The sequence below is a fragment of the Salvelinus alpinus genome, chromosome 2, assembly GCF_045679555.1.
Source record: "Salvelinus alpinus chromosome 2, SLU_Salpinus.1, whole genome shotgun sequence".
Lineage (NCBI taxonomy): Eukaryota > Metazoa > Chordata > Actinopteri > Salmoniformes > Salmonidae > Salvelinus > Salvelinus alpinus.
In genome coordinates this window covers 107,220,755-107,233,945 of record NC_092087.1, presented here as the reverse complement: position 1 = coordinate 107,233,945, position 13,191 = coordinate 107,220,755, and the positions used below count along the sequence as shown (strand labels likewise).

At 39.3% G+C, this 13,191-nt stretch overlaps 1 protein-coding gene across 1 annotated transcript in view; it reads left to right on the top strand.

Annotated features, from left to right (window-relative positions):
• Positions 1-12,015, top strand: part of LOC139548040 (zinc finger protein 436-like) — a 47,817-nt gene extending 35,802 nt beyond the window's left edge. The window contains exon 2 of the mRNA XM_071357341.1: positions 7,634-12,015. Within this exon, the coding sequence (XP_071213442.1) occupies positions 7,634-8,616 (983 nt within the window). The 3' untranslated portion in view covers positions 8,617-12,015. The remainder of the gene's footprint in view (positions 1-7,633) is intronic.
• The last annotated feature ends 1,176 nt before the right edge of the window (positions 12,016-13,191 follow it).

Here is a 13,191-nt window from a genome sequence, read left to right as displayed (position 1 = left end):
CCTTTATGGTTATGGATTCAGCTGTATGGGATAAACCAGTCCTTTGTGGTTATGGGTTCAGCTGTATAGGATAAACCAGTCCTTTGTGGTTATGGGTTCAGCTGTATAGGGATAAACCAGTCCTTTGTGGTTATGGGTTCAGCTGTATAGGATAAACCAGTCCTTTGTGGTTATGGGTTCAGCTGTATAGGATAAACCAGTCCTTTATGGTTATGGGTTCAGCTGTATAGGATAAACCAGTCCTTTATGGGTATGGGTTCAGCTGTATAGGATAAACCAGTCCTTTATGGTTATGGGTTCAGCTGTATAGGATAAACCAGTCCTTTATGGTTATGGGTTCAGCTGTATAGGATAAACCAGTCCTTTGTGGTTATGGGTTCAGCTGTATGGGATAAACCAGTCCTTTATGGTTATGGGTTCAGCTGTATAGGATAAACCAGTCCTTTATGGTTATGGGTTCAGCTGTATAGGATAAACCAGTCCTTTATGGTTATGGGTTCAGCTGTATGGGATAAACCAGTCCTTTATGGTTATGGGTTCAGCTGTATAGGATAAACCAGTCCTTTATGGTTATGGGTTCAGCTGTATGGGATAAACCAGTCCTTTATGGTTATGGGTTCAGCTGTATATAAACCAGTCCTTTATGGTTATGGGTTCAGCTGTATGGGATAAACCAGTCCTTTGTGGTTATGGGTTCAGCTGTATAGGATAAACCAGTCCTTTATGGTTATGGGTTCAGCTGTATAGGATAAACCAGTCCTTTGTGGTTATGGGTTCAGCTGTATGGGATAAACCAGTCCTTTATGGTTATGGGTTCAGCTGTGTAGGATATAGGATAAACCAGTCCTTTATGGTTATGGGTTCAGCTGTATAGGATAAACCAGTCCTTTGTGGTTATGGGTTCAGCTGTATAGGATAAACCAGTCCTTTATGGTTATGGGTTCAGCTGTATAGGATAAACCAGTCCTTTATGGTTATGGGTTCAGCTGTATAGGATAAACCAGTCCTTTGTGGTTATGGGTTCAGCTGTATGGGATAAACCAGTCCTTTATGGTTATGGGTTCAGCTGTATGGGATAAACCAGTCCTTTATGGTTATGGGTTCAGCTGTATGGGATAAACCAGTCCTTTATGGTTATGGGTTCAGCTGTATGGGATAAACCAGTCCTTTATGGTTATGGGTTCAGCTGTATAGGATGTAGGATAAACCAGTCCTTTATGGTTATGGGTTCAGCTGTATAGGATAAACCAGTCCTTTGTGGTTATGGGTTCAGCTGTATGGGATAAAACAGTCCTTTATGGTTATGGGTTCAGCTGTATGGGATAAACCAGTCCTTTGTGGTTATGGGTTCAGCTGTATGGGATAAACCAGTCCTTTATGGTTATAGGTTCAGCTGTATGGGATAAACCAGTCCTTTATGGTTATGGGTTCAGCTGTATAGGATAAACCAGTCCTTTATGGTTATGGGTTCAGCTGTATAGGATAAACCAGTCCTTTATGGTTATGGGTTCAGCTGTATAGGATAAACCAGTCCTTTATGGTTATGGGTTCAGCTGTATAGGATAAACCAGTCCTTTATGGTTATGGGTTCAGCTGTATGGGATAAACCAGTCCTTTGTGGTTATGGGTCCAGCTGTATGGGATAAACCAGTCCTTTGTGGTTATGGGTTCAGCTGTATAGGATAAACCAGTCCTTTATGGTTATGGGTTCAGCTGTATAGGATAAACCAGTCCTTTATGGTTATGGGTTCAGCTGTATAGGATAAACCAGTCCTTTATGGTTATGGGTTCAGCTGTATAGGATAAACCAGTCCTTTATGGTTATGGGTTCAGCTGTATGGGATAAACCAGTCCTTTGTGGTTATGGGTCCAGCTGTATGGGATAAACCAGTCCTTTGTGGTTATGGGTTCAGCTGTATAGGATAAACCAGTCCTTTATGGTTATGGGTTCAGCTGTATAGGATAAACCAGTCCTTTATGGTTATGGGTTCAGCTGTATAGGATAAACCAGTCCTTTATGGTTATGGGTTCAGCTGTATGGGATAAACCAGTCCTTTGTGGTTATGGGTTCAGCTGTATGGGATAAACCAGTCCTTTATGGTTATGGGTTCAGCTGTATGGGATAAACCAGTCCTTTATGGTTATGGGTTCAGCTGTATGGGATAAACCAGTCCTTTATGGTTATGGGTTCAGCTGTATGGGATAAACCAGTCCTTTATGGTTATGGGTTCAGCTGTATGGGATAAACCAGTCCTTTGTGGTTATGGGTTCAGCTGTATAGGATAAACCAGTCCTTTGTGGTTATGGGTTCAGCTGTATGGGATAAACCAGTCCTTTGTGGTTATGGGTTCAGCTGTATAGGATAAACCAGTCCTTTATGGTTATGGGTTCAGCTGTATGGGATAAACCAGTCCTTTATGGTTATGGGTTCAGCTGTATAGGATATAGGATAAACCAGTCCTTTGTGGTTATGGGTTCAGCTGTATAGGATAAACCAGTCCTTTGTGGTTATGGGTTCAGCTGTATAGGATAAACCGGTCCTTTATGGTTATGGGTTCAGCTGTATGGGATAAACCAGTCCTTTATGGTTATGGGTTCAGCTGTATAGGATAAACCAGTCCTTTATGGTTATGGGTTCAGCTGTATAGGATAAACCAGTCCTTTATGGTTATGGGTTCAGCTGTATGGGATATAGGATAAACCAGTCCTTTGTGGTTATGGGTTCAGCTGTATAGGATAAACCAGTCCTTTATGGTTATGGGTTCAGCTGTATAGGATAAACCAGTCCTTTATGGTTATGGATTCAGCTGTATGGGATAAACCAGTCCTTTGTGGTTATGGGTTCAGCTGTATAGGATAAACCAGTCCTTTGTGGTTATGGGTTCAGCTGTATAGGGATAAACCAGTCCTTTGTGGTTATGGGTTCAGCTGTATAGGATAAACCAGTCCTTTGTGGTTATGGGTTCAGCTGTATAGGATAAACCAGTCCTTTATGGTTATGGGTTCAGCTGTATAGGATAAACCAGTCCTTTATGGGTATGGGTTCAGCTGTATAGGATAAACCAGTCCTTTATGGTTATGGGTTCAGCTGTATAGGATAAACCAGTCCTTTATGGTTATGGGTTCAGCTGTATAGGATAAACCAGTCCTTTGTGGTTATGGGTTCAGCTGTATGGGATAAACCAGTCCTTTATGGTTATGGGTTCAGCTGTATAGGATAAACCAGTCCTTTATGGTTATGGGTTCAGCTGTATAGGATAAACCAGTCCTTTATGGTTATGGGTTCAGCTGTATGGGATAAACCAGTCCTTTATGGTTATGGGTTCAGCTGTATAGGATAAACCAGTCCTTTATGGTTATGGGTTCAGCTGTATGGGATAAACCAGTCCTTTATGGTTATGGGTTCAGCTGTATATAAACCAGTCCTTTATGGTTATGGGTTCAGCTGTATGGGATAAACCAGTCCTTTGTGGTTATGGGTTCAGCTGTATAGGATAAACCAGTCCTTTATGGTTATGGGTTCAGCTGTATAGGATAAACCAGTCCTTTGTGGTTATGGGTTCAGCTGTATGGGATAAACCAGTCCTTTATGGTTATGGGTTCAGCTGTGTAGGATATAGGATAAACCAGTCCTTTATGGTTATGGGTTCAGCTGTATAGGATAAACCAGTCTTTTGTGGTTATGGGTTCAGCTGTATAGGATAAACCAGTCCTTTATGGTTATGGGTTCAGCTGTATAGGATAAACCAGTCCTTTATGGTTATGGGTTCAGCTGTATAGGATAAACCAGTCCTTTGTGGTTATGGGTTCAGCTGTATGGGATAAACCAGTCCTTTATGGTTATGGGTTCAGCTGTATGGGATAAACCAGTCCTTTATGGTTATGGGTTCAGCTGTATGGGATAAACCAGTCCTTTATGGTTATGGGTTCAGCTGTATGGGATAAACCAGTCCTTTATGGTTATGGGTTCAGCTGTATAGGATGTAGGATAAACCAGTCCTTTATGGTTATGGGTTCAGCTGTATAGGATAAACCAGTCCTTTGTGGTTATGGGTTCAGCTGTATGGGATAAAACAGTCCTTTATGGTTATGGGTTCAGCTGTATGGGATAAACCAGTCCTTTATGGTTATGGGTTCAGCTGTATGGGATAAACCAGTCCTTTATGGTTATGGGTTCAGCTGTATGGGATAAACCAGTCCTTTATGGTTATGGGTTCAGCTGTATAGGATAAACCAGTCCTTTATGGTTATGGGTTCAGCTGTATGGGATAAACCAGTCCTTTGTGGTTATGGGTTCAGCTGTATAGGATAAACCAGTCCTTTATGGTTATGGGTTCAGCTGTATGGGATAAACCAGTCCTTTGTGGTTATGGGTTCAGCTGTATAGGATAAACCAGTCCTTTATGGTTATGGGTTCAGCTGTATAGGATATAGGATAAACCAGTCCTTTATGGTTATGGGTTCAGCTGTATGGGATAAACCAGTCCTTTATGGTTATGGGTTCAGCTGTATAGGATAAACCAGTCCTTTATGGTTATGGGTTCAGCTGTATAGGATAAACCAGTCCTTTATGGTTATGGGTTCAGCTGTATGGGATAAACCAGTCCTTTATGGTTATGGCTTCAGCTGTATAGGATATAGGATAAACCAGTCCTTTATGGGTATGAGTTCAGCTGTATAGGATAAACCAGTCCTTTATGGTTATGGGTTCAGCTGTATAGGATAAACCAGTCCTTTATGGTTATGGGTTCAGCTGTATAGGATAAACCAGTCCTTTATGGTTATGGGTTCAGCTGTATAGGATAAACCAGTCCTTTATGGTTATGGGTTCAGCTGTATGGGATAAACCAGTCTTTTGTGGTTATGGGTTCAGCTGTATGGGATAAACCAGTCCTTTATGGTTATGGGTTCAGCTGTATAGGATAAACCAGTCCTTTATGGTTATGGGTTCAGCTGTATAGGATAAACCAGTCCTTTGTGGTTATGGGTTCAGCTGTATGGGATAAACCAGTCCTTTATGGTTATGGGTTCAGCTGTATGGGATAAACCAGTCCTTTATGGTTATGGGTTCAGCTGTATAGGATAAACCAGTCCTTTGTGGTTATGGGTTCAGCTGTATGGGATAAACCAGTCCTTTATGGTTATGGGTTCAGCTGTATGGGATAAACCAGTCCTTTATGGTTATGGGTTCAGCTGTATGGGATAAACCAGTCCTTTGTGGTTATGGGTTCAGCTGTATAGGATAAACCAGTCCTTTGTGGTTATGGGTTCAGCTGTATAGGATAAACCAGTCCTTTATGGTTATAGGTTCAGCTGTATAGGATAAACCAGTCCTTTATGGTTATGGGTTCAGCTGTATGGGATAAAATGACAGTCTTCACATTTAATGTGTTATTTCACACAGTTAAATAACAAGAAGCTTGAAGTCAGTCATGACAAATAAAGGAACATTCTGTTCCCATTCAATGTTAAACACAATAAGCAGTTATATATGAATTCTATATACTTCAAATACATTCTATTCAACATTCTATTCAATAACAACAACCAAAATAAATACTAATAAATGTTCTTTCTGATATCAAAATGGCTCTAACCAGTTGTTAGTTCTATTTCTGAGGTTAATTCTAGGACACACGTTCCGCTATCGGAACCCCCTGAAAAGGCAGCGCGGGAAATTCAAAAATATTTTTTTGAAATATGTAACTTTCACACATTAACAAGTCCAATACAGCAAATGAAAGATAAACATCTTGTTAATCTACCCATCGTGTCCGATTTCAAAAAGGCTTTACAGCGAAAGCACAAGATATGATTACGTTAGATCACCGCCAAGTCCAAAAAACAGCCATTTTTCCAGCCAAAGATAGGAGTCACAAATAGCAGAAATAGAGATAAAATGAATCACTAACCTTTGATGATCTTCATCAGATGACACTCATAGGACATCATGTTACACAATACATGTATGTTTTGTTCGATAATGTGCATATTTATATCAAAAAATCTTAGTATACATTGGCGCCATGTTCAGAAATGCCTCCAAAATATCAGGAGAAATTGCAGAGAGCCACGTCAAATAACAGAAATACTCATCATAAACTTTGATGAAAGATACATGTTTTACATAGAATTAAAGATACACTTGTTCTTAATGCAACCGCTGTGTCAGATTTCAAAAACTTTACGGAAAAAGCACACCATGCAATAATCTGAGACGGACTTAGATATAAAAAAACATTTCTCCACCATGTTGGAGTCAACAGAAATTCGAAATTACATCATAAATATTCCCTTACCTTTGATTATCTTCATCAGAATGCATTCCCAGGAATCCTAGTTCCACAATAAATTGTTGTTTTGTTCGATAATGTCAATTATTTATGTCCAAGTAGCTACTTTTGCTAGCACGTTTTGTACACATGTCCAAACGCTCGCGCAGATCAAGGCTAACTTGGACGAAAACTTCAAAAAGTTATATTACAGGTCGAATAAACTGGTCAAACTAAGTAGAGAATCAATCTTCAGCATGTTGTTATCATATATATCCAATAACGTTCCAACCGGAGCATTCCTTTGTGTCTACAGAAGTAATGGAACGCAAGGCGATATCATTTGGAATGCGCATGACCAAGAACTGGCACTCTGCCAGACCACTGACTGAAACACCTCCCATCCGGTCCCACATCACAGTAGAGGCTTCATTCAGCGTTCTACAGACTGTTGACATGTAGTGGAAGGCGTAGGAAGTGCAAAAATATCCATATCTTACAGGGATTTGAATAGGCGATGAGTTGAAAATCAACCAGCCTCAGAATTTCCACTTCCTGTTTGGAAGTTTGCCTGCCATATGAGTTATGTTATACTCACAGACATAATTCAAACAGTTTTAGAAACTTCAGAGTGTTTTCTATCCAATAGTAATAATAATATGCATATATTAGCATATGGGACAGTGTAGGAGGCAGTTCACTATATTCATCCAAAGTGAAAATGCTGCCCCCTATCCCTAAAAAGTTGAGACAAAAACACTGGTTGTTCATTCTATAGTTTCTAGCCAATCACACTGGTTGTTCATTCTATAGTTTCTAGCCAATCATACTGGTTGTTCATTCTATAGTTTCTAGCCAATCACACTGGTTGTTCATTCTATAGTTTCTAGCCAATCACACTGGTTGTTCATTCTATTGTTTCTAGCCAATCATACTGGTTGTTCATTCTATAGTTTCTAGCCAATCACACTGGTTGTTCATTCTATTGTTTCTAGCCAATCATACTGGTTGTTCATTCTATAGTTTCTAGCCAATCATACTGGTTGTTCATTCTATTGTTTCTAGCCAATCATACTGGTTGTTCATTCTATAGTTTCTAGCCAATCACACTGGTTGTTCATTCTATAGTTTCTAGCCAATCATACTGGTTGTTCATTCTATAGTTTCTAGCCAATCATACTGGTTGTTCATTCTATTGTTGCTGATTGGTTGATAGCTGTTAGTTATTCACGTTAATCCCGGGTAATGGCTGTTAACAGTTCCATTTGAATTGTTCCACAGCACATAATGGAGGGTTCATTCAGGTCTCTCTGTTTAACTAAATACTCTGTTTAACTAAATACTCCTTTTGTCTTTGGCAGGAGAGAGACCAGACTCTCAATCTGACAGCAGAAAGAGTCCTTCAGGGGAACCAGACCCTGAGACGCCCAATCCAGCGATGCAACACCACTGCTCCCAGTGTAATATGAGTTTTAAGTGGTTATGGAAGCTGAAAGAGCATGAAAGGAAACACACAGGAGAAAAGCCCTTCCAATGCTCCCAGTGTGGAAATAAATTCTCACGATCACATGACCTAAAATCACATGAGAGGACACACACAGGGGAAAAACCACACAATTGCTCACAGTGTGGAAAGTTTTTTTCCCATTTAGGGAACCTGAACAAACATAAGAGAATACACTCTGGAGAGAAGCCTTACCCTTGTTCCCATTGTGGAAAGAACTTTAGGTTGTCAGGTAACCTGAAAACGCATGAGAGGACACACACAGGGGAGAAACCTTACCATTGCTCCCTGTGTGGAAAGGATTTTACCAAGTTAGGGAACCTGAAAGATCATGAGAAGAAACACACAGGAGAAAAGCCTTACCACTGCTCCAATTGTGGAAAGAGTTTTTCAACATCATCGGACTTAAGAAAGCATGAGATGACGCACACAGGGGAGAAATCTTACCATTGCTCTCAGTGTGGAAATAGTTTCTTACGATCACATGACCTAAAATCACATGAGCGGACACACACAGGGGAAAAACCACACAGTTGTTCCCAGTGTGGAAAGTGTTTTTTGCATTTAGGGAACCTGAACAAACATAAGAAAATACACTCTGGAGAGAAGCCTTACCCCTGTTCCCATTGTGGAAAATTCTTTAGGTCGTTAGATAACATGAGGGAGCATGAGAAGACACACATAGGTAAGAAGCTTCACCATTGCGCCTTGTGCGGAAAGAGATATTCACGATCACATGACCTAAAATCACATAAAAGGAAACACACAGGCGAAGAAAACACACAATTACACACCAAGGGGAAAAATCACACAATTGGTCCCAGTGTGGAAAGAATTTAACGCAATTAGAGAACCGTGCCCATTGTGGAACTATATTTTCCCGGTCACATTACCTAAATTCACATCAAATCAAACCAAGCGATATTTATTCAGCACATTTCAGACATGGAATGCCAATGATAATGGGCTTCACAGGAAAAAACAATGAAAACAAAAACTGAAATATTTACTACACAACAAACATAAGAGGATAAAAAACAAAAGATTAACAATAAAAACATTTGTGCCCAGCTGTCGATAAAAACACCAGTGGGCTAACACTGCTAGCATTTGTCTGCTCCACTTTCATGATGGCGGCTAATTGCTACTTAACAGGAATCCAGGACACAAACGTGCGGTGTCAGCCGTAAAGGCTGACTGCATTGCGGAACCAGTAGCAATTGTTTTTTTTTAAATGTTTTTTTTTTTTATTATGGAATATTACAACATACAATCTACCTGCAGTGATTGCAGACTCCCATCCAGAGTTACCCACAGGAGCAACCAGGGTCAAGTGTCCCGCTCAAAGGGATGTCGACAGATCTCCGACCAAATCAAATCGAGGACTCCAACCATTTATATATTTTGTCAAATTAATACCAAGTATGTCTACTTCACCATCAGACCCATTTTATAGGTAAACTACAGGATCATGTAAAAGCTGTATTTTTTAAAAGATCCAATACGTAATATTGTAGACTTATCATAATTAGGAGTCCAGAAAAGTTATCTAGATCTTCAATGAGACATTGGCAGGGATCTAGCTTGCGGACTAAATATAAAACATGAGTCATTGGCATACATGGACACCTTTTTGTTTTTAAGCCTTGGATTTCTAATCCTCTAATAGTGTTGTTGTTAGAGCCGATGTGGAGATATTTGTTTTTAAGCCTTGGATTTCTAATCCTCTAATAGTGTTGTTGTTAGAGCCGATGTGGAGATATTTGTATAAAAGACAGAACATACAGGGCTCCATGTACGTGTGTGTAAATATATGAAATATGAATGTATATGATGAAGTATCAGGTACCTTTATGATTTATATTGATCTGATTGAGATATATTCATTTGTTGTTAGTGGAACTTAGTATTTGGTTCCCCCTCTTGCCCATTCATTGTACTGTGGTAAGTGTGTTAGTGTTAGGATAAAGGCAGGAAGTTGGGACTTCAGGCGAGGGGAGGAGTCCTAGCTAGACACGGGTGCGGTGTAGTCTTTTGACCATACAGACATACAAACAGGCCATTTTATGTATTTTTCACGTCAAGTAATCTATGCTTTTAGTTGATTGGAGAATCATTTTTTTGTTCGATATAAGAAGAATAAACCTTTTTGTTGCACCAGGATCCCTGGATCTCATTGAATGTTTTTGCCGTTTGGGAACTTTGAATGTGGACTGTATACGTCCGAAACAACCCTGCTTCAGGCTTGGGCAGTTGGCTGTGGTCAATTGGGTAAGGAAGCCACTACAGTTGTTATTTGATCTGATTTTAAGAGCATTTCGATGGCCATAACGAATAGATATGTTGACAGCAGACGCCCTTGTTTAACTCCTCTTGACAATTCAAAACTCTCTGAGAAGTAGCCGCTGTTTACTATTTTACAGCTGGGGTTTGCTACACATAACTTTTACCTCTTGAATAAGAGACTCAACAAAATGTTCAAAGTCCAGGCATGTATATATAAAATCCAGTCTTGCTTTTTTCAGATGACTTTTCAAAATCTGCTATAAATACCAGGCCTGACTTCTTAGATGTTTCATGATGTTCTTTTATTTCTAGTAGTTGTCGTATATTATCTCCAATGTATCGCCCATGTAAAAAACCTGTCTGATCAGGATGAACAATACCTGGTTAAACCTTTTTAATTCTGAGTGCTTTGTATTTCGCTAGTATTTTTGCATATATCTACTTAAAATATTTTGCTTCCTCTTTTAAAATATAATTCGGAGAATCATTGATGACTTTGTCTTTAATAAGTTTCTGCCAATTATTTTTGGTAGAGTTTCTGTGTTGGAGATTCAGGAAGAATTTGGTGCATTTTTCTCCATATTCCATCGTTTTCTTTATTTTTGTAATAGATTACATTAGTTCGTCCAGTTCTTTTTGTTTTTCCTCCAACTTATTTTGTATCTCTGTAGTATCATTTTTATTGCTATCTACCTGTACTATAGGTTCATGTATTTCCATTGTTAGTCTTGTCTCTTTAGACAGAAACAACGTTTTTTTAAATTATTGATGAATATTGAATTGAATGACCTCTGAAGGTACATTTAAAGGTATCCCAAAAAATAAGGGGATTTGCTGAACCTATATTGTACTGGAAAAAAATCTGTTATAAATGATTTAGTCTTAGTTAAGAATAAATTGTCCTGCAGTAGACTTTGATAAGATGTCAATATCCCCATCCACATGAAAAATCTGTAAGAGTTAGATGAAGGCCAATTAGATGATGGTCTGATCACATTCTGTCTCCTATCAATACTTGTTTAACTTTTGATGCGAGAGAGAAAGAGACAAGAAAGTAGTCAAGATGACTAGCTTAATTATGTCTCCTCCATGTATATCGCAATAGGTCAGGGGTTGTTAGTCCATAATATTTGTGATCTCCGTAAGGGCACGGTGATGAGTGATTAGCTTTACGGTCCATTGAGGTACTTAACACTGTGTTATAGTCTACTAGCATAATCATATGATCATTTGTTGCCTGTAAGTTCAATAAATTGGTATAAATGTTTTCTAATAAGTATGGATCATCCTGATTTGGACCATATAGATTAATACCATATAGATTATCTGTTTTTCCATCCACTTTTATATTCAAAAGGATCCACCTTCCTTGCGAATAATTCCTGGCTGTTTACACATTCGGATCGACATTTTTGATAATTAATATCATCACACCTTTTGAGTTCCTTTGTCCATGACAGAACATTATTTCACCACCCCATTCCTTTTCCCACACAACTTCATCTAAGGATGTAGATTGAGTTTCCTGTCAGTAGTATATGTTATATTCCCTTTCTTTCAGCCGCATAAAGACTGATCTTTTCCTATAATCTCTTAAGCCGTTACAATTATAACTAGCTATACTTATTGTAGCCCTTACTGTAACTATATACTATTCTCAGTCTAAATGAACCATAATTAGTGCTTGTGAAGTTACTGCCATAAGAGGTATTATGACGGTCAAAAATAGAGATTTCAAATGTCTGATGTTTAGAATTCAAGAAACAGGTTCGAGCAACATTTGTTTGGTTCTGTCAGATGTTAGAACATTTAGTCAAGATATTATGTGTAGTAGATCTGTGTAGATATGTGTGTATGATACTGGATGTGATTTAGTGAGAGTGTGTACGATGTCTGGATTAGAGTAAGACTATAATGTGTGATGTCTAAATAAAGAAAAACCCATGAAAGAGACCTTGCGTTACTATAGAGACGGCTTCACTACAGTACACATGTATCCCGTACAATATGTTATTATTCCCCAATGTTTCTGTTCTGATATCTTCCCATTGCTTGTTGTAAACATAAATAAACATGTAGACAAAGACACAAAAGATAGACAAACAAAAATCATATTTAATTACAGAAAGGTTCTCGACAATAGAGAGAGACAGAGTGAGAGAAGAAAAGAGAGGGGAGAGGAGAGAGAGAAGCTACTGGGGAATCCTCCACAAGCTACTGGGGAATCCTCCACGAGCTACTGGGGAATCCTCCACAAGCTACTGGGGAATCCTCCACAAGCTACTGGGGAATCCTCCACAAGCTACTGGGGAATCCTCCACGAGCTATTGGGGAATCCTCCACAAGCTACTGGGGAATCCTCCACGAGCTACTGGGGAATCCTCCACAAGCTACTGGGGAATCATCCACAAGCCAAGAGTGTGCAAAGCTGTCATCAAGGCAAGAATCTCAAATATAAAATATATTTTGGTTTAACACTTTTTTGGTTACTACATGATTCCATATGTGTTATTTCATAGTTTTGATGTCTTCACAATTAAAGAAATAAAGGAAAACCCTGGAATGAGTAGGTGTATCCAAACTTTTGACTGGTACTGTATGTTGGGTAGAATGTGGAACGACTCACCACATTGGTTAATATTCACTGTAGTAGAAACATCTGTTGGGTTGGTAGGATGTGGAAAGACCCACCCCAGTCCACCCACCTCATTGGTTCGTTTTCTCTGGGTAATGAGTCATGCAGTTTAAAGGCAGTCGTCCATTTTGAACCCACAACTCCTCCCTGTTTTTCAACTAGTCGCTCAGTACAGCACCGTTAACGTTTAATTTAACGTTCTACTACTTTTCCGTACTGAACACAGCTCAGTACAGCACCGTTAACGTTTAATTTAACGTTCTACTACTTTTCCGTACTGAACACAGCTCAGTACCGCAACCGTTAACGTTTAATTTAACGTTCTACTACTTTTCCGTACTGAACACAGCTCAGTACAGCACCGTTAACGTTTAATTTAACGTTCTACTACTTTTCCGTACTGAACACAGCTCAGTACTGTTACACCATGTAGGAGCAGTTTGGACCTACTCAGTACTGTTACACCGTGTAGGAGCAGTTTGGACCTACTCAGT